Here is a 27,572-nt window from a genome sequence, read left to right as displayed (position 1 = left end):
ACTGTAATTTTGCCATGCTCCCTTTATACAGTTTTAAACTCACTTTAACATTAACAATCTTGGGTAGACTTCCTACATTTTTTATCAGAATTGCAGGCAACATACCTCTTCTTCTACATGCTTTTCATGGAGGGAGGAGGAAAGAAAGGAAGGAGCATAAAATTACTTTTCGAAATGAATAAGAAGAATGACAGCTCCCTACTGGATACATATTTTATGTAAATTCACAACAGTACCAAAAGCACAGACACTGGATCTTCATAATCCAACACAAAGTTCTGCAGACCATGTAGAAAGCCCTAGGTTAGTCTCTAATTAGAGAGTCTCTATTCCAAAAACTAGAGAGCATTTCCTTCCCCAGGGGTCACTGCCATACAGAGGGGTGGAAAAAATAAAGGATCATAAAAATAAGTTAAAAGCAACTTAATTTGGCTATTACTGGATAATTTTTAAAAGTCACAGTAAAAAGTGAAAATTAGCTCAATTAAAAATTAACAGCATAACCCAAAACTTTATTAAACATGCCCAATGATGGGATTATTTTAAATTGTACTTCAGTTCTAGCATGGACAGTAATGGGGCAGGAAGAAGGATTAGGGAGGGCAAGTGAGAAACCTGAAGAAAGACCAAGACTAAACACCAACACAGAGCACAGGATACGTGGCTTTTTTTTTTTTAACCTATTTTGTAACATCCTGTCACAATACTTCCTTTACACTATCTTCTTTCAGGAATAACACCTTTTAAAAAATGTTATTCTTCATAATTTAACTCTTATCCCTTGAATTTCTTACTGGGGTCTACTGCTTTCCAACTTTCTTTTTCTTTGTTTTCTTTTTTTAAGAGACAGGGTCTGGCTCTGTCACCTAGGCTGGAGTGCAGTGGCCAGCTCATAGCTCACTGTAGCCTCAAATTCCTGGGCTCAAGTGATCCTCTAGCCTAGGCCTTTCTAAGACTACAGATGTGTGTCATCACATCAGACTTATTTTTTTTTATAGTGACAGAGTCTCACTATATTGCCCAGGCTGGTCTCAAACTCCTGGCTTCAAGGATCCTCCTGCCTCGGCCTCCCAAAGCTCTGGGATTATAAGCATGAACCACCAGGCCCAGCCCAACTTTCTATGATAATGAAAATTCTGTATCTATGTTATATCATACAGTACCTACATGACTACTGAGCACTTAAAATCAATATAGCAATGGAATTTTTAAACTTACTTCATTTTAATGAAATTAGTTACATGAGGCCACCTTACTGGACAGTGCAGGTCTAAGGTAAATTTACAATGGAAAGGAAATTGATCTCAAAGACATTATGTAGGCAAATAAACACAGATGAAATTAAACCACAGAGTGAACTTCAGCTTTTGAGCTGGATTTTCTTCCATCCTTAAAGTGTTGCCTTTCCTTGTCATATACACAAAGTACTCAATAAATAGTCTTACTGCTGATAGTAATACTATTAGCAAAAGTAGCCTCAGAACAGAGTGATCTTGCATTAGTTGTGCAAATTCCTGTCCCAGATAGGTACTGGTTTTGGTGTCCTATATCCAAACTTCCATTATTACAAAATGAGAGCAGTCCTACCTTCACTGTCCCTCAGATAAATATGATGAGGATGAATAGCTCTGAAAGTTCTTTCTGCTTCTCATAAGCATTTTGTAGCTGAACACTTGGTTGACTGTCCTCTAGGCCTCTTCATCCTTTTCTTCCTCCAGTTATTGCTTATTTTTTTTTCCCAGATAAGTAATCCTCTTTGAGGGAGTGGAAACAGAAAATCAAGAGTAGGCACTGGGGCAAAAATATCAGTCAGGTCAAGTGTACAAGATACGCCTATTTCCTAGACTTTTTAGTGCCAAGGAACAAGGCACTAAAGTGTTCAATACTTCATGGTGTCATTAATAGCTATCAATAAGCAGTTTAACTGGTGAACCAGTACTGCTCTGGATCATTTAATCACTTCTCTAGGTTCAATTAATTTTCTTTGTATTTACTTGATCTTATTTTATCAATACTAAACCAGTCTCTTTGCCTGCTAGAGAGCCATTAGTATTTTCTTTGGTTCTTGAAAGAGCTGTACTTGGACCTTATATAATCCTCAGAGAGGCAAGATCTGAACTACGAATAAGTCACCTGCTAATTATACCAATGGCTGCTCCTGCCTTGATCAGTCACAGAGTATCACCCTATTTCAGTATGCTGCTCTGCTTGTCGAGTAGTAGGCAATAAATACTTGTTTTATGAATGAATATATGAATAAAGGGAAGTTAGTCACGTGTAAGGGTGAGCAGCCTGCGATAAATAATGTGTAGACTAGGAGGTCTCAAAATACTTTTTGAACTAAGTCCTGAATCTTCACTACTTTGGACTAGAATGGAAATGTCACCAACGCCTTCCCAATTAATTTGCCCTCGCTGCAACAGCTGAGACCAGAACTTCCCATGACCTCTACAGGAGCCTCTACAGGCATCTCTTTTTCGTCTGCTCAAGAACAGTAACTGCTCACTGCTGTGTTGGCCACACAGGCCCAGAGCCGGGGGTGAGAGGTAGGGCGGTAGGTTCCCGACTTGTGGCAGTGCCTCTCTCCATCTCCCCCGCCCCTGCGAGACTGGGACGGCTCCCTCCACCTCAGCAGCCGCTATCAGCCCCCTCGCCCGCCTCATCCCTCGATACCCTTTTCTCCCTCTCACAACACTCCGCGTAAGATTAGCCCATCCTTCCGAGCCCCGCCACCAGTTTTCCCACTTCCGCCCGGTGCGTGAGGCCCTGGGCGGTGCAGGGAAGCGTTGACGACTGGCGTGGGCCGTGACGTCACCGCGCCCTGACGTCAAGCCGACGGGTGGCACGGTCGTCCGGGAGATCGGGAAAGCCGTTTCACACCCGTTGTAGTCAAAGTCGAGGTGAGAGACGATGGTTTTCCTCAGCCTGTGATGACCCAGTCTGCCGAAATGCAGTTCCGGAGTGGAGGCGTGCTCGCACCCTGGGAGGGCCAGAAAGCTGAGCCGCGGCGCCCCAGCGAGGGCGTGAGGCCTTGGGCCTGGACTCCGCTGCCACGGTCCTCTGCGACCCCTTCGTGGTCTCTGCCAGCCCGCGGGGCCAGGGCGCAGTCCCTTCCTCCCAGTCCGGGAGAACGCGCGGCTCTGCCTCCTAACCCCCGCACTTTCCTCCTTACGGCAGCTCCAAGGGGAACGGGGTTAGAAAGGGAAAAATTTGAAGGCCATTACAGCAGTTTTGTCTGGCCTTGCGGTTGGTTTCTGTGTGGAAGATCCCGCCGCTTCAGGGAAGTCTTAGGACGTGAACTCCCGTCTTCTGCCCTTGACCTGCTCGTTTTGGGTGATTCACCACAAGGGAATGGTTCTTTACGTAAGGCTTGAAAGCTGAACGTCAGTTAATGGCCTAACGTGACACTAGTGTGAGAAAGGGAATTGGAAATGAACAAGGACGTGTCTGCATTTTTAAAAATGTCTTTTCGGTGATCTTGTTGGAGAGCAGGTTCACAACACGCACGTAGCCGCAGCGACATCACTGCACTTCTTACCAAAGGGCAGTCCACACACATGCAATGAGAAAGAATTAAAGGGACTTGTTTGATAACACACTCAAAACTAAGACTAAATTTAAAAATCACGAATTTTCCCTGTTGCCAAAATTTTCCCTGTTGCCTTTTTTTCTTGAGAAACTAGTGTTTGTGCATACTTCCTCTATTTAATATGTATGCAAATCTTTTTAAAGACCTAGGAATGCTTTTCTTGAGGGTCTGGAAGCCATTTCTTTGAAAATGTAAACATCAAAGAAGATAGGGCCCCAATCTCCTTGTCACTTTGGAAGTTTAACCTAGGTGCATTATTCCTAATTGTAAACACCTGCTTTGTTATAGAGCTATGCATTAGGAGGAAAGCCATTAGCTAACACAGGTGGTTACCCCAATTACCAAATGAATTAAAGAGGAAATATGAAAGAATGTATAGAACACTATATTAAGCCCTCTTATATGAGGACTAGTTACCAATTTTCTTGAGAATGTGTGTGTAATGGATTGTGCCTCCTTGACTATATAAAGAAAAGTGGGATTTCCTACTTTTTTTGTAACCTCATTAGCAGATTAGCTATGATGTTCATCAAAGCCTAGTTGAATGCCTCATTACTAATAAAATTGTCTTTCTGTATTGCATTTTCTGGGTTGGCAGGATATTTGTTTTTAATTTTCCCCCAATAATCAGAACCTGCCAGTTCCTCACCTTCTTATGGCGAGGCCATCAAGTTGGAATAGATTCACGCACAGTGAAGACACTAAACAAAAACTGTTCTACTGGTGCTTTGTTTATATTGTCATTTAGATCTGTGCTCTCAGATAATTTTATGGGTGAAACTTTAGAAGGATGTTTACCTGGTAATTTTTTGGAAAATTCTACTCCCAATAGAGTTGAAGTTACTATTTTATTTTACTGATGGCAATTCCACTGTTAAATGACAGAAATGAGAATAATGAGCCTTCTGGGCTCTTGCCACATGATTATGATGATCTGCTAAACATAAGATTACATTTGTGCCTATGTTGACATGGTTAATGGTACCTCTGTTGCAGACCTCAGTTAACTTTACCACACATGTCATATTCTGTTTTATGTGGGGAGACATGAAGCTCATTAGTTTTTGGTTTTAAACATCAACTCACTGAAATGAGTCTTGGTGCTAACGCAGGGGACGAGGAATCTTCTCTTACCAGTGGTTGCACCATTTTCAAAAATAATGCCACTATAGGACTTTTTGTCAATTACAGTTTTCCTGCTACCTTGCTGTATGACCAGTGTTGCTCTCTCTGATAAAGTACTTGGCTTCTCCAGTCTCTCTTGTCAAAATCTTGCCCTGACTAAATGCAAAAAACCTCAGGAAGCCTTCACTAACTCCCAACTCCCATCTGAAACATAAGATATTTTTCTTTCTTGATCATCATAGCCATGTGGCAAGAGACTGCTCTTGTCGATAACTTATGGTCCTCAAACTTTCTTCCCTGCTCTGGAATTGTGTGTGTATTGTCTGACTCCGCTGCCACTGCCTTCCCCCTTCCCCTAACTCCTTAGATATGTATAAACAGCCATCACTCATGAAACTAGACTGTTTCCATATTTGGGAAGGATTAAAAAAAAAAAAGGAACCCAAAATGCTCCTCCATTTATCCTCTGTGGCTTTATGAAAGTAGTGACTGACATTTACATGGAATGGTTTTTATTAGAAAAAATCTGTTAAAAGTAAAACATCTGCATAAAATTAAGTAAATGTCCATCTTAGATAACATTGGCACTTGGCTTCTTCTGTTTTGATCACTTTTCTCTTCAGTGCCTGCATATCATATTTAATCTGGTAACACTAAATGTTCTTTTTCTGTATTTCATTATTTAATCCAGCATTCATGCCACAATTGCTTTTTTTATCTGCTGAACTAAAATACTATGTTTTATACTTTTTCTAGTGGCATTTCAGAAAAAAACTTGCTTTTAAAAATATCCCAAAATAAATATGTATTTAAAATTTTAGTTATTATGTATTTGAAAAATAGTAGTAAATCACAACAAAAATTACTATTAAACTATAAAATTCTGAAAAAGAGAAAAGATTTCTAACTTAACATTCTCTATAGTTCTCTCCTGTTTTATTGGCCCAATAACTAACGGAGAAAACCCTAATTGTACCTTCTAACATTGAGCTGATGAAATAAGCGTCTGTTGAAATGGTTATCACCATTCATCCCCAAATACTCCTAAGAATTTATAAAGCATCTGAATTTGAATGTTCTGTACATTATGTCTGTTCTGACTGTTGCCATCAATGTTCTTAGATTTTTTTTTTCTCTTCAAAGCTCTCTCACTATATTTGGGGAAATTATGGATCGTCACACTCCCATGCATGCCTTGCCTGAAGAAATCCAAAAGGTATGATATATTGTGTTGCTACAGCCTAACAGTGGGAGCATTTAGCAGTTAGGTAATTCTAAAACCTAGAGGAGTGAATTCATTAATTTTGGTCATAGGATCTGAATGAATTGGTGGAGTGGGAGAGGTAATAATTATAATCATAGTGAGCAGAATTTTAGAATTCAATTCTGTACAAAGAATTTTGCTGATATGGGAGAAGACATATATCTAATTCCAGTACAATATTTGACCAGGTGGTTGTGAAGCACTAGTGAAAAGAAGGGCCATGTGTAAGTTTTTATGGTACTAGATTTCTAAGCCTCTATTATAGTTTCACCTACATTACACACATGTCAGAAATGTTCATGTGTGTAAGTTTTTAGGGTGCTGAATTTCTAAGACTCTATTACAATTTCACCTGCATTAATTCTCAGTACTTACTCTGTGCCAAGCACTGTTTTAAACCCTTTTTTATGCAGTTGACCATTGAACAACATGGGATTAAATTGTGTGGCTCCACTTATATGTGGGTTTTAAAAATAAATATATTGGAAAATGTTTTGAAGATTTGCAGTGGTTTGAAAAAACTCACAGATGAACTAAGTAGCCTGGAAATGTTGGAAAAATTAAGAAAAAGGCATGTCATGAATGCATAAAATGTATGTAGATACTAGTCTATTTTATCATTTATTACCATAAAATATGCATAAATCTGTTACAAAAAGCTAAAATTTATCAAAACTTATGCACACAGACACTTAACAGTCTACATGGTGCTATTTGCAGTCATGATATGCAAATAAACATAGTGATGCACTATTAAATTGTAACTGCATAAAATTAACTATAGTATATACTAATGTAATAATTTTGTAGCCACCTCTGTTGTTCTTGCAGTGAGCTCAAGTGTTGTGATTATCTGCTTAAAATACTGTGTGACAATCATAGCCATGTGAGCAGTTCCTCCCTTCAGGAAAAAGTGATCTTGAAGTCCTCATGTATTTTTTTATCATGTTTAGTGCAATTTCATAAGCCTTGGATAACACCAGAGGACACATTTAGCCTGGTACTACTGATGCTGGAAGTACTTTCAAGAAGCAGAGAAAAGTCATGACATTACAAAGAAAAAGTTGAATTGCTTGCTATGTGTGTGTGTGTGTGTGTGTGTGTGTGTGTGTGTGTAGAGAGAGAGAGAGAGAGGAAATTGTGATATAGCTACAGATATGCCAACAGGTGCAAAAATCTTGTACTGTTCTCTTACAATGAAAATATAGCTTTTATGTGAGTACAGAATTGCTATAAGAAAGACATACCTATAGACTCTAATATGATTCAAGGAAAAGCAAAATCATTCCACAGAGTGAGCAGAGAGTGATGAAAAGTCTGGGATGTTAGTGTTTGGAGGCAATGTGGAGGCTGGAAATGGAGTAGGAAATCTAGGATACAGCCAGATGTTGGAGGATCTTGTATGCTGTCTGGAGGAGATGGATTTTAAGCCGCAGAGAGAGAGAGAAAAAAAAGCAAAATCATTATATGGAAACTTAAAAAAAGAAAAGATGAAAGGTCTAAAGCTGGATAGTTTAATGCCAACAAAGGATGGCTTGATAATTTTTGAAAGAGGCTTGGCTTAAAAATGAAGTCAAGATAATAGGAGAAGCATCTTTTGCTGACCAAGAGGCAGCAGACAATTTGTCATTGGAGAATAAAGAGGATTTTGGTTTCTTTTTCATTTTTATTTTTTGTTGGTTTTTTGCAGTAAAGAAAGTTTAATTGATATGAGGCCACTATGGCATGTGACAGATGGAGTTATTACTGAAATTAATCTCTGACAATTTGCAGGGTAGGGATTTTCAAGGATAGTTTGGGAAACAGGGGGCTAGGGTATGGAAGCTCCTGATTGATTGGGGATGGAGTAATAAGGGTGTAGAAAGCGGTCCCCTTGTGAAACAGAGTCCAGGTGGGACATCAGTCATCAGAAATGAGAAAGCCTGAAAAAAAGCCTCAAAAGGCCAATTGTAGGTTCTACAATAGTGATATTAATTATCTGAGTAATTAGGAAAGCTGCAATCCACTGGAATAATGGCTCATAGTCATTTACACCTACATCTTAGGAGAATTCAGATCCCTCTCATCCTCCTAACCTGTTGGCTTTTATTAGTTTTACAAAAACGGTTTAGTTTAAAGGTTATCATTTAAAGTTCTCCCAAAGTTAGATTGGCCCACACCCAGGAATGGTGTGTTAGTTTGTTCTCATGCTGCTAATAAAGACATACCTGAGACTGGGTAATTTATAAAGGAAAGAGGTTTAATTAACTCACAGTTCCACATGGCTGGGGAGGCCTCATAATCATGGTGGAAGAACAAGGAACATCTTATATGAAAGCTTGTGCAGGAGAATTCCCCTTTATAAAACCATCATATTTCATGAGACTTATTCACTATCATGAGAATAGCATGATAAAATGTATGTAGATACTAGTCTATTTTATCATTTACTATGATTCAATTACCTCCCACTGGGTCCCGCGCATGATGTGGGAATTGTGGGAACTACAGCTCAAGATGAGATTTGGGTGGGGGCACAGCCACACCACATCAAATGACCAAGGGCAGTTTGGAGGTTAAAGGCAAGACTGAGTTGGTTAGGTCATAATTTTCTCACTATTACAGTTTTTGCAAAGGTAGTTTCAGTCACCCTCCTTTGGGTTTCATCATACCTTATTCTTAATCGGTGGGCTATGGAGATGGAAAAAGATTCACAGCCACTCTAACTTCTTCCTGCTCATAGGGGCAGAGTTGGGCTGAGAGTTGTCCTCAGGATAAGAAGAGTGAAACTGTCTTGTGATTGTTGATATGTATTCATGTGTACCAGATTGAGGTTCCAAGGTCTGCATAACAAAACATTGGTGCTCTTATCCACAGATTTCATACAGCACTGAAGTGAACATGTGGATGATAAGACAAATAATAAACCCCAACATAAGGAGAGAAGTCTTCACTTCAGGAATCCCTGTAGAACTGACCTGAAGCCTTAAGGGATGCAGGTGAATGACCCCAAGAATCAATCAATCAATCATATATGGGGTCATTAGCAGAGACACAAACACAGTGGACAAGGCTGTAATCTAATAACAATTGTACTGTAATTTTTCCTGAAACAATTTTTCTTTCTCTAGTTCCCCATTTCTACCAAACACAAATCATAGTAGGACCAATTTATTTGTAGAATAAGTTCCAGTCCCATTATATTTGGCCTGATTATTTGCATAAAATACAGCAAGAATAGTTATTTGCCACATAGGTTTCTTTTTAAAAAAAATTGGCTTTGCTGGAATTTATTTCATAAGGAATCCCAGATTAGACCTTTTAAAAGTCTCTAGCACAGCCAGGGATTCATCTGTGCCTGCAGCAACCTGTATGAATTGGGTGAATTTCTCTTTTCTTGAGAACCCACTTTAACTTGTGGTTCCTTGTCTGTCAGAAAGTGACACACTTTACTACTGCAGGTTAAGAGCCCTGGAATGGACAAATTATGAGACCAGTATTTCCAAGGGGCTGTTATCAGCTCTATAAGTCAACCTTAGCTACTCAAAGCAGCCTGAAAGCATGCCATTTCCAGTCACATAATCAGTATCTCCAGTTGTATCCTGTTGCAAAAAAAAAGCCAGATTTTTAAAAGTGTTATTGCCATAAGCTGAGAATACTTATATTAGTTTCAAAATTCTGGAGAAATCAAGCAGATAGAAATATGCCCCAAAGTTTGCTGATTAGAAATATGCTTCACTCAATTGTTAAAAGCTATAAACAGCTCAAAAGAAAAGTTGTTTTGTTTTTGACCCTGAAAAACAAAAAGGATCAGAAACATTTAAAGTAAATAGTCATAGAAAGATTATTTCATTATTCTCTTAGTTCAATTCATACAGTTAATTCCTGTTCTGTTTGATATTCATGAACACATCAGCTCTTCCTGAGAGTCCTAGAAGTGTTTCTTTATATATGAATGGCACAATCTTTAAAGATATCAGAAATCTGCATTCAGGAGCACCTGTCAGAGTCCCGTAACTGATTATAAAATCACCTTTTGAAATGAATTGAAGTAAAAATAATTGTGAATGACAAGAGTCTTAGACCAGCTGTGATTTAGGACTTAATTAACAAGGAAATTGGGTTATTTTTATGGCATACAATTTAATATAACAATTATTATTACTGATAACATACACCAAATAATATTGGAATTATAGGAATCTTGCACAATTCTGGAATACATACCAACAACACATTCATATAAATAAAAGCCAAAGAAAGCCAAATACCAATTCATACTTGACAGTGCTCACTCTGTGATTTCAACATGCCAAATAAGCCATATGTCTCGTTTAGACTTCAGGGGACCTAATATTGAAATAGTTAATGAAGTCTAAAGGACTGAATTTAGAACTTGAGATTTTGATTTTGGAAGGTTTGTCAAATATCAAAGGTTTAGAACACTTACTGAGGCCTTGGTACCACCTCTGTTTTTCCTAAGGAATGCCAGGTTGTCAGAAATTACATTAGGTTCTCTCATGTAGACATTGAGGATGGCAAAAAGAAGTAAATGGAGAAACAATTCAGCCAACCAAGAAGAAAAAAATCATTTTTCTCATAAAACAAAATCCAAGAAGAGAAAAAGCATAAAATATATGTATAGTGTGGATTATCAACTTTTAATTAAGCCAACTTTTAACCATGGAGCTTTGTTAAATTCTTTTAAATCTATTATTACTATGCTCTGACAAACAGCCTCTAGCTTTGAAGCTTTTTTCCCCTCAATGTCTTCTCCTAAGTGAAGCCAGGAAGTCTATAACTAAGCTTGTGACTTATCCATGGATGCATGTGGTATCTCCAAAGAGATGGCAAGCATTTTTACAGTATCTAGAATAGCCCCCAAGGAAGCTCAGAGAAAATTCAAGACAGGAAAGCAGAAGCTGTCCATGGAGAAGAAAAGAATAAAAAAATGGCAAAAGTACCGCAAGTATCCAACCAGAAAGGACTCATTCTCAAAGCCAGCTATTGAACCCAGACTGCTGCTGTAAAAGGGTAAATAAAACCTTAGCTACTGAGCTATAGCATAGGGCAGCTGCCACTGCTCTTCCCAGAGGAGTCTGGGACAGTCATTTTCAAGCTTGCAAAGGATTGTAGCTGCTCAAGAGAATTTCCTGAAGCTACTTATGACATTATTCATCCTTTCTAAAAACTTTTTTTTAATTGTGGAGAATAAAAGATTTCTAAAATTCCTTTAAAAAAATGGTATACTCAATTTCAATAGTGACGTAATCTGAGTCTTTTAAAAGCCCAGATAATGTTCCAGGATTTTATCATATAAGCAAGAGATACTCTTAGGGAATAGAGGAGACATTTCCATGGTCCCCAAGAATTCAGGATGGAGAAGTGAGAAATGGGCTTAAGATAACAAAAGATAACAAAAGCCCAGTAGAAATGGGATCTTTAAAGACAAAACTCACCCAAAGGCTTGACACATTTGGGATGAAGAATGTGCTGACTCATCTCAGATACCCGGTCCTCTCAGTGCTGCCTGACATGAACCCCAAAATTCCTGCCTTTTGGATGGTAGAGACTGAGAGTGTCCCTCTACATGGTCATAAAGTCAAGCTCCCAAGGACAAAACAAGATGAGAGTGAAACCTCATCCAGTTTTTGTTTCAGGGACCCGCAGTAAAGTTCGTAGCTGACCAGCCTACAGGGCCAGCTTGAGCAGTGGGCTTATAGGGATCCTAGGCCCTTATTCTGTCCTATGGTGCCCTGTCCGTGACAGAAGACACATAAAGATAAAAACTGGGAGGAAAGCAGTCAAACAATATGAATATTCATAGCACAAAGTACACCAGATTTGCTATAACCTCAGACTATCACATGAATTCTTTTTCCCATTAATCAGACCTTGCAAAGGAGACAGTGATTTTTACCATTGACTCAAAACAGTTTGCACAGAGGGAGGCCAGCAAATTCTTACTCTTTTGCCAGTATGCCAGGTTTCCAGGTTCACGGAGTCATAGTCAAAAGCCTCTCAGTTTTGCAAGATGTAGTCACGCTACATGGGGGAACCAAAATGACATTTTTTATTCCAGGCAGAGGAAAATACACATGACAAAACACAGACACCAGTCACCCCACTTAGCATCCAAGTACTGACCTGGCAAGGTTTAAACTTGCCTCTGTTGGCCCGTGTTGTCTTTGATCTACTCAAAGTGGGGTGGGATGGTTTCCAACGTGGAGTTTCAACGGGTGAACTCTGAACAACATGGAAGAGTGGATAGTCACCCTGAGTTAGGCCTGTTGAACTTTCTTCATGGCTCACAGAATGTGACCAACCAGACAAACTAGTAGAGCCTCCTGGACTTTCATCAGCAATTTATTTAGGGAATTCTCTCCATATATACAAATACATACAATGAGATAAAGACAGACAAAAAGGCCTTCCAAACCAAGATTCCTAACCAAACATTTCCAGGAGTAATTCTTCCAGACTTACCTCTTATTCTCTAACTGAGAAGTCTCTTCAAACCCAGATTCTTCCTACTATTTTGAGAGAGCCAGCTAATACCTGCAAAGGAGCCAAACCGACACCGTTGAAGGAGCAGAACCAAGAACTCCAATGGAGCCAAACCAATTGGGAGAAGGAATAAGGTATTGGCTATGTTTAGAGTACTCACGAGACCAGTTTAAAGATGTCTTTCTAGGAAGGATGTCTTTCTCCACTCCAATTAGGCCCAAGTACTATGGGCCAACAGCACTTCACTGGCTAAGGACAGCACCAGACATGGCCTTCAGTTCCAGAGAAATAAGCAGCTGCCAGAGCTCACCTCCAGTTCCGTCATACTGGTAGGGGCTGACAAACTGCAGGCAGGTACCCACAAAGGCAGATACCAGAACCCCCAAATTTATAATAGCTCAATGGGTTCTTCCTGGCTGCCAGACAGATGAAATCAAGCCTCTGAGACCATGGCATTGCAGTAGAGAAAAAGTTTAATGGAAACAAGATGGCCATGCCACACAGAAGATGGAGTTATTACTCAAATCAATCTCCTAAACAGGTTTTGAATGCAAACAGAAGTGCCCTATTCTGGAAAAAAGTGACAAAAAATACATTGTTGAGGAAGAGATGTGAGCACCAGGATTTAAAGAAGGAAGGGATAGGCTCACTCTATTGTTTTGTGCAAATGTAGTCAGGTTTATGATCAGGACTGCCCTTATCTATAAAACTGCTAATCTCCAGCCTTGATGGGAAAAGATAAACATCAGCCATCAGTCTTTTGATTGTACAACACAAAGACTTGGACAGGGAGAATGCTTTTTCTCCACTGATTCCATCAATGCTTTGTCCCTGAAGTCAGGAAGAACCTTGACATTACTCCATGGAAGGGGCTGTCAATGCTATGGAAGAGAACCCTGGTAGAATATCTTGAAAGTCTTGAAAGATCACACCATTGAAGATGCCGTCATTGTTATAGAAAAAGCCATGAAAGTCACCAAGGCTAAAACAGATTCCTTCTAGAGAAAACTGTCCAGATGTTGTGCATGATTTCATAGGATTTACAATGGAGCCAGTCAAGGAAATTATGAAAGAGATTGTGGATATGGCAAAAAGGTCAGAGGTGAAGAGTTTCAAGATACAAATCTTGGAGAAATTCAGGAGCTAATAGACACCACACAAGAGGAGTTAGCGGAGGACAACATGGAGATAATTTTTTTCTGAATCAGTATAGGCAATAAGAAAGAAGACATAGTAGAAGCAGTGCCAGAAAATAAATTGACACTAGATAATATGGCAGAAAGGTTTCAGTTATTCAAGACTGCTTCTGACTTCTTTTATAACATGATTATTTCTATGATATGGGCACTGACACTAAAGGAAACATTAGAGTAGGATTGGCACCATATGGAAACATTTTTAGAGAAATGAAAAAGCAAAAGATTTTGACAGAAATTATGACATATTTCCTCAAAGTTACTCCAAGTGTGCCAGTCTTTTCTGCCTCCCCATCCACTTTCTCCATTTCTGTCATGCCTGAGACAGCAACACCAACCCCTCCTCTTCCTCTTCCTCCTTAGGCTGCACAATGTGAAGATGAGGATGAAGACATTTATGATGATCCACTTCCATTTAATGAAGAGTAAATGTATTTTCTCTTATGATGATTTTCTTAATGACATTTTCTTTTCTCTAGTTTACTTTATAAAATATGCATTAATTGAATGTTTATATTGTCAGCAAGGCTTCCTGTCAACAGTAGGTGATTAGTAGTTACATTTTTGGCGAGTCAGAAGTTGTAGATGGATTTTCAACTATGTGGAGGGGAGGTTGGCACCCCTACTATCCATATTGTTCAAGGATATGGATATCAACTCATTTCATCTGATTGGCAGTCAGTTCTTTAGTTTTTATGCTATTCTCTTCCCTTTTAGTTCACAAATGTACTCAAGACAAAGCATTTCTCCCATATTTAGCTTGGCAATCCATACATTGTTAATAGTATAATTTTAAAAATCTCTCTTTGAAAAAGATTGACTTAAATTGTGAGTTTATAACCTTAAACCTTAAGTATCATTAATCTTTCAGGCTTTTCAGTAAATTTACAGTTAATTATTAAGAACCAATCTTTTACATTTTGATTAAAATTTACAGTCGACTGTTGGATATGCTTTTGTCCGTTGTGCATGTTCTTTTGGGCTGCCTGTTAACATTAATCATGCCATTGATTTAACTTGATGCTTACTGTTGCTACCTTCCCTTCAGATTGATGTAAGCTGTAACCTAGCAGGAACTGGAAGAGAAGTCCATTTACCTTAAAGGATCTTTTTTTTTTTTTTTGAGACAGAGTCTCACTCTGTCACCTAGGCTGGAGTGCAGTGGTGTGATCTCGGCTCAATGCAATACCTGCCTCCCAGGTCAAGTGATTCCCCTGCCTCAGCCTCCTACATAGCTGGAACTACAGGCAAGCACCGCCATGCCCAGCTAATTTTTTGTATTTAGTAGAGACAGGGTTTCACCATGTTGACCGGGATGGTCTCCATCTCCTGACCTCGTGATCCACCTGCCTCGGCCTCCCAAAGTGCTGGGATTACAGGCGTGAGCCTCTGTGCCTGACCAAAAGATCTTTTAAGTCATTATATTCAATTATCTTCACCTTTTAAGTTAGGTGTAAAATAGTAAGCACAGAAAGGCCTCAGCTGTGCTGTGTTCGCTTGAAAAATGGTGCTTGTATATGTTTGAAGACATGAAATATCCTTCCTCTTGCCCTGAACTAAATTCCTTTCTTGTACTAGCCTAGGTGTGGTAGAAATTAAAAGAAACAAAGCAAAACAAACAAAATCTACAAGAAACAATAGCTCTACTTCAGACCATAATCACCTCTCAGGCAGAGGATATATAATGGCATGAAAAAAAATAGCTCTACAAGGCAGTGTATTGATTTAGTGCCATATAAGATAGTATCTGCTATGAGAATGAATAAAGTAGAAAGAGGAATCCCTGCATGGTGGGATGGCCAAAGCAGGAGCTTGATGCTGGAGGTGAAATTGGAGTTTGCACTTGAAGGCCTAGTATTTCCATAGGCAGTGGGTAATGCGTCCTAGGCCAAATGAACAGAAGCTTTCTGGTGAGAAAAGTTGGCCAAGTTAGGGAATGTTTAACAACTTAAGTGTTTTGAAAACATAAAATATGTGTTTATTTTGATAAGGTTTTTATGAGAGTTATAGAGGGTTTTCTCTCATGTTTGAGGTAATTTACAAGTAAATTCTTTAAAAAATACTAAAACCAAGCAGTTAATAAATCTACAGTTAGAGTCTAAAGCAAGAATGACAGGCAGCTATCCAGGCAGTGCAGAGAAGTGGGGACACCAGGAGAAGCTCAGCTGCTGAAGGTCTTGGACAAGTGTGCTAGTTGTGGACTTGGTCCTGCCCAATGTTTAGAATGTAAAGTGCAACTTTGTATAAGTTATATACATTTATACAACAAGTATTTATTATGCCTATTATGTGCCAGTCCCTGTTTAGGGTGCTGGGACAAAATATGTATATGCATCCCAAAGCCTATAAAAGCACCATCTTTTAGAATAAGTATTTGTGTTATATAACTTCTTACCTATATCTAGATTGTCTGTAATTTAACTTAATTTCATAGTGATTGGGCAATGTATCTATTTAACCAGCTTGCATGTATTATTCTATAGAGAATAATATTAGACAGAAAAATCAGGGGTCCCCAAACTTTTGGCCATTGACCGGTACCAGTCTGTAGCCTGTTAGGTACTGGGCTGCACAGCAGGAGGTAAATGGCAAGCCAGCAAGCATTACCCCTGAGCTCTGCCTTCTGTCAGATCAGCAGCACTAGATTCTCATAGGAGCAGGAACTATACATGCAAGGGTTCTAGGTTGTGTGCTCCTTATGAGGATCTAACTAATGTCTGATGATCCGAAGTGGAACATTCATCCCCACATCATCCTCATTCCCCCAGTACATGGAAAAATTGTCTTCCATGAAACCGGTCTCTGGTGCCAAAAAGGATGGGGACTGCTGATTAGATATATAGCTTATAGTGGTAACAGGAGTTGTTTAGATTAGAGCTATCTTATTTTAAGATGAAGGAAACAAAGGCTTTTTTCATAATGGCTTGGAAATAGCTCAATTTCTTTATTAAAGAAAAAAAGGACTTGAGGTGGGTGGATCAGTGTGCAGTGACAGGTCTTTCAAAGGCTTTTTCTTTCTTTCTTGTTCTGTTAACTTTTTATGTTACTTTTTATGCTGGCTTCTCTTTCTAGAGAAGTCCCTGCTGTTTCCTTTTTTTTTTTTCCCCCTGTGTATAGGCAAGGAAGGTCAGTGTAGAAATCAGGGAAGAGAAGATGAGAAGCTTTCCAATTTTTTTCTTTTTGTATTTTTGCTATGTGATATGGAAATACATGGTTGGTAAATTAGAATGTGAAAATGACTATGCTACACTGTATTATTAATACTAAAATGAGTAGTAAAAGAAAAAGGAAAGTTGCAAAAAATGTAAAGGTAGTGGGGGAGAAGGCTACCAAAGAGAAAATATAGAGAAGAATGATGATGATAATGAGCTACAGTTAGAGAATCCATTGCCTGATTAGAAGGCTAAGATTGTTAAACTGTCTTCCCCTAGTATCATCTCCTCAGGGAATTTTAGGGAAGAAGGAATAAGATAATCTTTGACTCTCATGTCCAAGTCTTTTTGCTTTTTTATCACAGTTTCTGACTGAGCATAGTATACTTGCAGATTTCCATTTTCTTAAGTGGCAGAAAATGGAAAAGTGGCCCATGGGCTAGACAGCAAAATTACATTTGGCTCTTTTTTTCTACTGCTGTACTCTACAGTTTACTTGTGTATGTACTGAGACCATATCTCTAAATCTGTTCTCTCTCCAGGCTGAGCTGACTCCTATCTGTCCCTGACCTCAGATAACCAGCAGCCTTACTAGCATTTTTGTCAAGTATTCTGAAACAGAATACACTTGAAATTATAGTACTGTTCTGGGTTTAGGATTTTAATGCCACCATTTAAGACCAAAACAACACTTAAAGATAAGCAAAGTAATACTATAATTGTATATCTCTTTCACTCATGAATGTCAATCCATTTTAGAGACATATGGACATTTCTTTTTAGAAAAGAGCAATGAATAATTTTCCTTTTGCTGTTTTTGCTAGGGGACATATGTGGAATTCAAAACAACAGCAACAAACTAGTAGAAAAATCAGTTAGTTTGCCGAAAGTGAACTGATCTTTTGGTTAAATGGTGACAAAATGAATATTTGTAATAGGATTTTAGCTTCAGGAAATCTTCATTACCACAGGACACAAAAGCAAAATAAAGAGACCAAGAGTTGTTTATTTTGCAAATCAGAAGTAGTGAGACAAGGGCTAGAGAGTGCACTGTTCTTTCTGGGATAACAATCCCTTTCCCCAGCAGTAACAGCTCATTTTGTCCTGCTTCAGTAAAGTAATTTTAGTACTTTGGAACTTTGAAATATATTCAGAATAACAGTTTTATATTTCCAAGCACAGATTGTCATTGCCAGAAAAAATAAACTTAATTTTCCAGGTTATTTTGGGCCACTGTGGCTAGGTTCAGATCTTGTCTAGAGCTGAAGTGGAAGAAAAGGAAAAAGAAAATGGTCATAGAAATGTTAGACCTAGCATCCTAGGAAAGTTGTGGGGGGGCGGTGTGTGTGTGTGTGTTTGTGTGTGTGTGTGTGTGTTTGGCGGGGGGTGGGGATCATGTTTATGTACGATGTATTTTTAAGCAATTGCAGTTTTATTAAAACCTTATGACAAAGGGAATAGGAAGCTGTATAATTTTTGTAGAAACTATTTACTTAATATTGTGACCCAAGATAGTTCATTAGAAAAAACATTTTCTTCAAAATATTACTATGAATCTTGAAAAGTCTGAATTTGCCAATTTGCAGTCAAAAATACTTTTGCTGACTGACCATAAAAGGACATAAGAGTTTACTAAGGCGAGGTTTCCCACTGGAACAACAGATATTGGAGGAAATATACTTTGGAAGTATATATAGATAGACATAGGTATATCATTTATAATTTACATAGTATAAAGCCAACATTTCTGATATTGCTCAGTAAAATATCTTTATTGATCAATCTCTGATATTTTAGTCCCAGATTGATTTTTTCTGTTTTTATTATTTTAAAATTAAACTTCTTATTTTGAGATAATTATAGATTCACATGCAGGGTAAGAAATAACACCAAGAAATCCAATGTGTTCATCATCTAGCTTTCTGTAGTGGTAACATCTGGCAAAACTAAAGTACAATGTCATAACCAGCATATTGATAATTGATGCAATCAAGATACAGAATACTTTCATCACAACAAAGATTCCTCATGTTGTCCTTATATCTATACATTCACCTTACCTTCCCCTATCTCTTCCCTGCTTCCAGTCCATGGCCCCAGCAACCATTGATCTGCTCTCCAATTATTTTATGTCAAGAATGTTATATAAATGGAATCATGTAGTGTATAATCTTTTGGGATTAGCTTTTTTCAATCTGTAATTTTTCTGGAGGTTCATTAAGTTGTATGAATCAATAGTTTATTCCTTTTTATTGCTGAGTAGTATTCCATGGTATGAATATACCAGTTTGTTTAACCATTTACCTACCTATTGAAGGGCATCCAGGTTTTTCCCAGTTTTCAGCAACTACATATAAAGCTGCTATAAACATTCATTTATGTGAACATATATTTCCATTTTCCTGGGATAAATGTCCCAAGGGTTTGGTTGCTAGGTTATATGGTAACTACAGGTTTATTTTTTAAAAGACAATACTAAACTGTTTTCCAGAGTGGCATACCATTCTACATTTTTTACCTGCAGTATATGAGTGATCCAGTTTCTCCACATCTTTACAGCATTTGATGTTGTCAGTGATGTGTAGTGAGTGATATCCCACTGTAGTTTTAATTTGCATTTTTCTAATGGCTAATGAAGTGATATTGAATATCTTTTCATGTGCTTATTTGGCATATGTAAAATGTGAAATGTCTTCTGCGAAATGTTTCTTCAAGTCTTTTTGCCCATTTTCTAATTAGATTTTTTTCACAATGAATTTTGGAAATTTTTTATATAATCTAGGTTCTACTAAGATATGTGGTTTTCAAATATTTTCTCCTGTTCTGTACCTTATTTTTTTATCCTCTTAGCAAGGTCTTTTGCAGATCAGAAGTTTTTAAATTTGATGAAATTTAGGCTATCAGATTTTTCATTTATGAGTCATACTTTTGCAGTTGTGCTCTTGGTATTAAATGTAAGATACCTTTTCCAGTTTAGATCCTGAACATTTGCTCCTATTTTTTTCTAAAAATATTTCTTCTAGTTTTTCTACATTTATATTTTACATATTTGTCCCTATCTGTAGAATATGTTAGGTTTAGTTTGAGGTTCCTTTTTTTTTTTTTTTTCGCTCTTGTTACCCAGGCTGGAGTGCAATGGCGCAATCTCGGCTCACCACAACCTCCGCCTCCTAGGTTCAGGCAATTCTCCTGCCTCAGCCTCCTGAGTAGCTGGGATTACAGGCATGCAGCACCATGCCCAGCTAATTTTTTGTATATTTAGTAGAGACGGGGTTTCATCATGTTGACCTGAATGGTCTCGATCTCTTGACCTTGTGATCCACCCGCCTCAGCCTCCCAAAGTGCTGGGATTACAGGCTTGAGCCACTGTGCCCGGCCCTCTTTTTTTTTTAATATATGGATATCCAATGAAACTAGCACTATTTGTTGAAAAGGCTGTCTTTCTTTCATTGAACTGTTTTTGTACCTCTGTCAAAAGTCAGTTTGGCATATTCATAGAGGTCTATTTCTTGGTTTTCTGTTTTGTTTCATTGATCTGTGTGTCCTTCCTTCTGCCAATACCATACAATCTTGATTACTGTAGCAATACAGTATGTCTCGAAATCAGGTAATGGTTCCCTCTACTTTATTCTTCTTTTTCAGAATGATTTTAGCTCTTCTAATTCCTTTGGCTTTCCATACAAACTTGAAGATAACTCTTTCTATATATAAAATGTCTTGCTGAGATTTTGATAGAAATTGGATTATATCAATTTAGGGAGAATTGATACCTTTGCTATTTTATATCTTCCAAATTATAAACACAGCATATCTCTCCATTTATTTAGATCTTCAATATATTTCATCAGCATTTTGTAGTTTTTAGCACGCAAATCTTGTATGTATTTTGTTATATCTACCTGAGTATTTAATTTTTTGGAGCAATTGTAATATATATATACATATATATATATTTGGTATTGTATTTTCAATTTCAATGTCCTGGTGCCTACTGGGTATATATAGAAATAAAATTGATTGTTCTTTCTGTATCTTGAAACATTCAACCTTGCTGAACTTGCTAGTTCTAGTTTTATTGTCAATTTTTTGGGATTTTCTGTATAGATAATTATGCCGTTTCAGTTAGGGAGAGTTTTGTTTTTTCCTCTAGTATGTATGCCTTTTATTTTCTCTTCTTGTGTTATTGCTCTGGCTAGATATTCTAGCACTATGTTGAATAAGTGCAGTGAGGGTGAATATCCTTGCCATTTTCCTAACCTTAGGGGAAGAGCACTGAGTTTTTTACTACTAATAAAGCTGTAAGGTTTTCTTGTAAGTGCCCTTTACCAAATTGATTTTTAAATTGGTAATTAAGCAGGTTAACTTAATGATGAGGAAGGGTCCTAATGGCTTTATGAAGTAGTTAGGTGGTCTGTGTGACTAATTGGCTTGGAGTATCCACTGTCCTATCTCAAAAATTTTCTCCTAATCTGAATGAAATTTATTAAACACTCATTGTTTTGATTAAAGGCATCCTATTGAATGAAGAATCTCTTAAAGGATTAATATTTTATTCTGCTATCACTCTTACCTTTGTAGAATAGTTTATTTCCTCCTTGTCTAAGCACAAAATGCATGATATGGGTGGGAGAAGGAGGCACAATTTTATTTAATTATTTATTTGAAACAAGGTCTTCCTCTGTTACCCAGGCTGGAGTGCAGTGGCACCATCTCTGCTCACTGCAGCCTCTGCCTCCTGGCTCAAGTAATCCTCCCACCTCAGCCTCCCAAGTAGCTGGGAATACAGGTGCACACCACCACAGCTGGCTATTTTTTTTTCAATGTTTTGTTGATATAAGGTCTCACCATGTTGCCCAGGCTGGTCCTGGGCTCGAGCAATCCACCCACCTCGGCCTCCCAAAGCACTGGGATTACAGGTGTAAGCCACCATGCTTAGCCAGGAGGCACAATTTTGGAGTAGAGAATGCCACAATTGGGCAGTAAGAGGGTACTGAGTAGTTTTTCTAATTGAAGCACAGACAGGAGCTCTGAAAAGGATCTGAGGCCTAATTTAACCTTTTTAAAAATTTTATATTATTTTTATATTAACTCTAATTTTAAAAGTATAAACACTGCATTTTGTTTCATAATTTATTTTCAAATGGTTTGTTTAATATACTGCATTTGTTAATGTCTCCTCCAAAGTGCATCTTGTAGAATCAAAAACATCCTGTTAATGATAGGCCTTTTGTCAAGAACGACAGCCTGTCATTATTTTCCTTTCAGACAAGAAGATGATATAACGCCAAGTTATAAGAATGAAGCACAAATTATATTTCACAAAAAGCAGATAACTTTTACTTACTTCATTTGGGAACATAATTACAGTATTTCATATTTTCTCAAGTTTCACAAAAATGTCCTAAGTAATTAGCTCATATAGACACTAATAATTTGAAAGGGTTATTACATTTTTTTCTTTTTTTTTTTTTTTTGAGATGGAGTTTTGCTCTTGTTACCCAGGCTGGAGTGTAATGGCGCGATCTCGGCTCACTGCAACCTCTGCCTCCTGGGTTCAGGCAATTCTCCTGCTTCAGCCTCCTGAGTAGCTGGGATTACAGGCACACGCCACCATGCCCAACTAATTTTATTTTTGTATTTTTAGTAGAGATGGGGTTTCACCATGTTCCCAGGATGGTCTTGATCTCTTGACCTCGTGATCCACCCGCCTCAGCCTCCCAAAGTGCTGGGATTACAGGCTACATTTTTTTCTCTAGCAGTTTTGCTTACAGAACATTATTTAAAATTTAATAGCATTAAAAATTTTTGGAGAGAGATCCAAGATGGCCAACCACTAGCAGCTCAGGCTTGTAGCTCCCAGTGAAAGCGCAGAGGACGAAAGGACACCACACTTTCAGATGAATTCTTGTTGCTCAATGACCAGGAGATTCCTAGTGGAAGAGCCCCACAGGTCACCAGCATGACTCTTGCAGCTGGCTCTGCGGTTTTGCCGGTGCCCTGGCGTGGCAGTTCTTGGTGCAGAGTAAACGGGACTGGTTCCCCTTTTGGCCAACGTTTGGAGCTGATAGAAGAAGGGATTCAGGAGGGAAGCCAGACGGGAGACTCCCGGACAGAAAAGCACCAAGAATCTTGACGCCACTGTTTTAGCCGGTGCAGTGGGTTGCTCACATTTTGGCTCTGGGAATTAACAAGATGGACATCCACTAAGAGACCTAATTTGAAAGTTGGTAATTACAAAGACAACAGGTGGATAAATTTACAATGATAGAAAGAAACCAGAGTAAAAAGGCTGGGAATACCCAAAAGCAGAATGCCTCTCCCTCTACCGGGGATCGCAATTCCTCATCAACAGGGGAGCAATCCCTAATGGAGAACCAGTATGTTCCATTAACAGAATTAGGCTTCAGAAGGTGGATAATAAGAAACTTCTGTGAGTTAAAAGAGCATGTTCTAGCCCAATGTAAAGAAACTAAGACCCTTGAAAAAAGGTTTGATGAAATCCTAACTAGAATAGACAATTTAGAGAGGAATATAAATGAATTAATGGAACTGAAGAATATAATAGGAGAACTCCATGAAGTATGCACAGGTTTTTAACAGTCAAATTAATCAAGCAGAAGAAAGGATATCAGAGGTCAAAGACCAACTTAATGAAATGAAACGAGAAGACAAGATTAGAGAAGAAAGAGTAAAAAGGAAGGAGCAAAGTCTCCAAGAAATATGGGACTATGTGAAAAGACCTAATTTACGTTTGATAGGGGTACCCAAATGTCATGAAGAGAATGAATCCAAGCTGGAAAATATTCTTCAGGATATTATTCAGGAAAACTTTCCTAACCTAGTAAGGTGGGACAATACTCATCTCTAGGTAATACAGAGAACACCACAAAGATATTCCTCAAGCAGAGCAACTCCAAGACACATAATTGTTAGATTCACCAGGGTAGAAATAAAGAAGAAAATTCTAAGGGCAGCTAGAGAGAAAAGTCAGATTACCCACAAAGGGAAGCCTTTCAGACTCACAGCAGATCTCTCAGCAGAAACCCTACAAGCTAGAAGAGAGTGGGGGTTAATATTCAATATTCTCAAAGAAAATAATTTTCAACCCAGAATCTCATATCCAGCGAAACTAAGCTTTATAAATGAAGGAAAAGTAAAATTTTTCACAAACAAGCAAGCACTCAGAGATTTCATCACCACCAGGCCTGTTTTATAAGAGCTTCTGAAAGAAGCACTACACACAGAAAAGAACAACCAGTATCAGTCATCCCAAAAACTTACCAAAAGATAAAAAGTATCTCTATAATGAAGTTGATATTTATATCAACTAATGGGCAAAACAGCCAGCCAGCATTAAATGACAATATTAAACTCACAAATATCAATATTAATCCTGAATTTAAATGGATTAAACGCCCCAATCAAAGACACAGACACGCAAACTGAATAAAAAGTCAAAACACATCGGCACTCTGTATCCAGATCCATCTCATAAGCAAGGACACACAAAGACTCAAAACAAAAGGTTGGAGGAAGACTCACCAATCAAATGGAGAGGAAAGAAAAATAAAACAAACAAACAACAACAACAAGAAAAAACAGGAGTTGTAACTTTCGTCTCTGACAAAATAGACTACAATAGTAACCAAGACTAAAAGAAACAAAGAAGGACATTACATAATGATAAAAAGATCAATGCAACAATAGGAGTCAATGGTCATAAATATACATGTACCCAATATAGGGGTACCCAGATATATAGGACAGGTTTTCAAAGACTTATAAAGAGACTTGGACTCCCACACTAATAGCAGGAGACATTGACACTGCATTGTTAATATTTGACGGATCAACGAGATAGAAAATTAACAGAGACATTTATGATTTGAACTCAGACCTCGAACAAGTAAACTCAGTGAATATTTATAGAATTCTTCACTCCAGGTCCACCGAACATACATTTTTTCTTTCAGTATCACATTACACCTATTTTGAAAGTGACCACACAAATGGAAGCAAATCACTTGTCAGCACTTGCACAGCATTTCACCGATTTAAACGAAATATTGGTTGGCTGTTTGTTTTTTCTTTTCTTTCCTTATTCCTTCCCATCTCTGCTGTTAAGCACAATCATCAACATAAAAGAGGTTTTTAATACCTATTTCTAGATTGCATTCCAGCCTGGGCAATAGAGCAAGACTCCTGTTCTCTCTCCCCCTTTTCTCTTTCTCTTTCTTTCTTAAAAAAAAAAAAATTGTGCAATGTACTTATTTAATGTAGCTCACTTAATGACTCAGGTACAGTCAGAAGAACACTCTTGTGGGCCTCTTATTTTAAAATCTTACTGTCGTGTTTCCTACATAATAATGAATATTATGTTTTCTCTTTCCTTACTCAACTTCTAGAAAACCTATTCTCTAAAATGTATTGCTTCACATAAAATACATTTCAGCCTTTTCTCCCTTGACTGCTCTGGTGAAATAACATTCTAACAGCTTCCACAATGTGAAGTTTATACCATTTCTGTTTTGTTCTTCAGGCGGCAAATCTGCTCCACCCATCAAGAATTTTCTTTAGAATAAAGATAAGGCACTTTGCCAGGAACAGGGCAAGAACTGCAATTAATAGGCAAAGGTTAATGGTGAAAGTGACTTTACAGTCAGCAACAATGTTCCAATTGAGAAGAAGAAATCAAAATGCAAGATAGGCAAAGATTTTAAGAAAATACTCATCTGCTCCTAATCAGTTCAGGTTTTGTGACATGGGATGAATTATATTTCTGAGGACTGACAGCGTCTTTGAATAGAATTGCAGAGCCACTCTGGGTTATGTTTGAAGACATGTACATAGTAATAGGATAATGTACAAATGCCATTTCATGTATAAATTGCCCATAAATTACAACCGATGAGCTTAATTTCAATCCCAGACAAGATTTCTAATATATTATGAAAGAATGGTTTGTGAGGTTATATTAGACAAAACAATAACCCTTGAACCAATTTTATGTTCATGAGAGCAAGTGTGTAGGCTTTGCCATTTCATTTTATGTAGGATTACTACATCCAGGGACCATATTAGGCATAGAATATATGGACTTTATGAAAACATTTGACAAACTTTGTCATAATAGTCCTGAAGACAGTATACAATAAATATAGACTGGTAACAAAGATAATTGGATAATTTAATGATAGGATAAAGAGTTGTACCTGAAATGTGCTGAATAATAGAACAGTATCAACCAAGGTGATATGACATGCAGTGGGGTTCTGTCCTCAACTTTGTCAATTCAACATTTTAAAATCAATGAGTTAGATAGATAAAATGACTTATAAGGATCAACTTTGCAAAAGACATAAAGCTTAGAATTTTCTGGATACCAATGGCAGTAACTGAGGCAATAACCAAAGGCAATAATTATGTCTAAGACATATATATCTATGTTATATAATCAAATATATGAGTCTAAGATAATATAAGATGTATAATTTTATATATTTTTATATATTTACATTTATATCTGTAGTTCTATACTTGGATCTGAAATGCCAAATGCTCACGTAATAGAATGGGAAGTGTTGGTTGCAAGGAATGGGTGGCTTAAGAGAGAAAAGAGAAAATAGTAGAGGAAGATTGGGCATGAATTCCAAATGGCAAGTGGGACAGCCAGATCTCAAGAGGGACTGGTGAGGAAGATTTTTGGGTATGTTAGTGGATGGTTCCTTATTATCTGTTTCTGGAGCTACAGTGTCCTTGTCTCAGCTTCTGTCTATGTGTCTACTCATTCATCTCTCGGATTTTAGTTATGTTACTTATTCTGTATCTTGTACATCACATTTTCTGTCTTATGGCTATGCCAAAGGTGACCTAAGTGCCTGAATCTTCAACAGTTTCAGGCCCAGTTGGCTCATCCCAGCTTGGGCTTTGTTCTACTGGGTCTGATGTCCAATCCTGGTTCACCAAGTCAGCCATGGCTTAGGTAGATGGGTGGAGAGAGTCTGCATTGCCAAACATAGCAACCAGGCCTGTGAAAAGTGGATTCTCTGATATGAAAACATAGAAAGGAAATAATTGGTATATTCAGTATAATGAGATGTTGGTTTGCACTGCAATATTTTTAAAATCAGGGGTTTTATTTAACATAAAGCCAATTAGAGTATATAACAGCAGAATATAATTGCTAAAAATATGGAAGACCAATGAGATCTAAGGTTGCATTAGAACATATTACAATGATATTAGTAATAAGATATTAAAATGAGAGAAGTTTGAGTCTTCTCTTATTCTATTTTAGTGAAACCAGCCACACTAAACTATTCCATTCTGGGCACCATACTTTAAAACACATGTAGAACACTGGAAAAATTTTAGAGAAATCTTGAATGAGGAAGAAATTCAGCTGAAGGAATTCTAAGTGTTGGCCTGGAGAAGAGAAGAGATGGAGTGTTCCTGATAGCTATCTTCAAATATTAGAAAGACCTTCATGAGAAACAGGCTGGGGATGTCCCACATAGTTTCTACAAGGACTGGGATCAGTGCACAATTCAGGGAGGCAGATTTGGGATGAGCCTGAGAAAGGATTTCCTGAGAGACACAACTGGCAGAAATGGAACAGACTGCTTTAGAAAGTAGTTTTCTTTTATTTGGGATGTTAAAATAAAGGATAGGCAACAACATATTTAGGTTAAATAGATTGATGCAATTGAATTCATCTAGAGCTTGAACCAGGTTATCTTTATAATTACTTTTAAACAAGA

At 37.8% G+C, this 27,572-nt stretch overlaps 1 protein-coding gene and 1 long non-coding RNA gene across 70 annotated transcripts in view; one reads left to right on the top strand and one right to left on the bottom strand.

Moving 5' to 3' along the window:
• LOC103788753 (uncharacterized) overlaps nucleotides 1–2,795 on the bottom strand; it is a 112,968-nt gene extending 110,173 nt beyond the window's left edge. For all 27 annotated transcript variants that reach the window (XR_008477344.2, XR_008477342.2, XR_008477353.2 and 24 more), the window contains exons 1-2: nucleotides 2,674–2,795; nucleotides 1,588–1,754 (exon numbers count right to left, since the gene is read on the bottom strand). This is a non-coding gene — a long non-coding RNA (uncharacterized LOC103788753). The remainder of the gene's footprint in view (nucleotides 1–1,587; nucleotides 1,755–2,673) is intronic.
• Nucleotides 2,796–2,818: 23 nt separating this feature from the next.
• Nucleotides 2,819–27,572, top strand: part of LEKR1 (leucine, glutamate and lysine rich 1) — a 242,941-nt gene continuing 218,187 nt past the window's right edge. For 39 of the 43 annotated variants that reach the window (XR_013528479.1, XR_013528495.1, XR_013528494.1 and 36 more), the window contains exons 1-2: nucleotides 2,819–2,900; nucleotides 5,858–5,930. Coding sequence is in view for 19 of the 43 variants with exons in the window: in XM_078353965.1 (XP_078210091.1) it covers nucleotides 5,883–5,930 (48 nt within the window). In the remaining 24 variants the exon portion in view is untranslated. Of the gene's footprint in view, nucleotides 2,901–5,855; nucleotides 5,931–8,834; nucleotides 8,957–14,023; nucleotides 14,086–27,572 lie in introns of those variants that run through there. The other 4 variants (XM_078353963.1, XM_054246913.2, XM_078353961.1 and 1 more) reach the window with 3 other exon arrangements.

This window comes from Callithrix jacchus, chromosome 17 (assembly GCF_049354715.1).
Source record: "Callithrix jacchus isolate 240 chromosome 17, calJac240_pri, whole genome shotgun sequence".
In the NCBI taxonomy this organism is placed as follows: Eukaryota; Metazoa; Chordata; class Mammalia; order Primates; family Cebidae; genus Callithrix; species Callithrix jacchus.
The sequence above is the reverse complement of the archived record's forward strand: the minus strand, read 5'-3'. Positions and strand labels throughout refer to the sequence as shown.